The 914-nt window shown below is 59.6% G+C and overlaps 1 protein-coding gene across 1 annotated transcript in view; it reads left to right on the plus strand.

Annotated features, from left to right (window-relative positions):
• The window catches only part of CLN8 (ceroid-lipofuscinosis, neuronal 8), a 4,190-nt gene that overhangs the window by 532 nt on the left and 2,744 nt on the right, over positions 1-914 (plus strand). Inside the window, exon 2 of the mRNA XM_006773929.2 lies at positions 7-129. Within this exon, the coding sequence (XP_006773992.1) occupies positions 7-129 (123 nt within the window). The remainder of the gene's footprint in view (positions 1-6; positions 130-914) is intronic.

Raw genomic sequence — 914 nt, forward strand, 5'->3', positions numbered from 1 at the left:
ACCACCTCTTCCTTCCTGGGCTTCCTGGGGCTGGCGGTGAACCTGCAGGCCGGCCACTACCTGGCCATGACCACGCTGCTGCTGGAGGCCAGCACGCCCTTCACCTGCGTGTCCTGGATGCTGCTGAAGGTGAGCGCCCCCTCCCGTCAGGTCCTGCTCCGCCTGGAAGCTGAGCGCTGTGTCCGGCTCGCGTGGGCCGTGGGGTCATCAGCAGACTGAGCAACTGCAGGCGGCTTCGGCAACAAGCTCTTTTTGGTTGAATTTAATTTTATTCATTTTATTATTTTATTTTTTAAATATGTTTATTGATTTCAGAGAGGAAGGGAGAGGGAGAGATAGAAACACCAATGATAAGAGAGAATCATGGATCGGCTGCCTCCTGCACGCCCCCTATTGGGGATCGAGCCCGCAACCCGGGCGTGTGCCCTGATCAGGATCGAACCCGGGACTTTTCAGTCTGCAGGCCGACGCTCTGTCTCCTGAGCCAAACCAGCCAGGGCTAACTTTATACATTTTAAAGAAATCGCTTAAATGGGGCTGGGCAACCTGCAACTGAGGTGCGTGCCCTTGACTGGGAGTCGGACCGTCATTTGGTCCAGGACGGGCTTCACGGCATCCTGCTGGGTGCACAGTCACTGTGGACAAGGTGTCCAGACGCTGTGTGATGGACATGGCTAATCATCACGTGGAAGTCTCACCTGCGGGGCCTGGGCGTGCCGCCTCGCAGTGCACATGCCTCCCTGTACACGCGCCTCCCTGTGCACATGCCTCCCTGTGCACACGCCTCCCTGGGCACGCGCCTCCCTGGGCACGCGCCTCCCTGTGCACACGCCTCCCTGGGCACACACCTCCCTGTGCACGCACCTCCCTGTGCACGCACCTCCCTGTGCACGCTCCTCCCTGGGCACGCGCCT

The sequence above is a fragment of the Myotis davidii genome, unplaced genomic scaffold, assembly GCF_000327345.1.
Source record: "Myotis davidii unplaced genomic scaffold, ASM32734v1 scaffold807, whole genome shotgun sequence".
Taxonomy (NCBI): Eukaryota; Metazoa; Chordata; class Mammalia; order Chiroptera; family Vespertilionidae; genus Myotis; species Myotis davidii.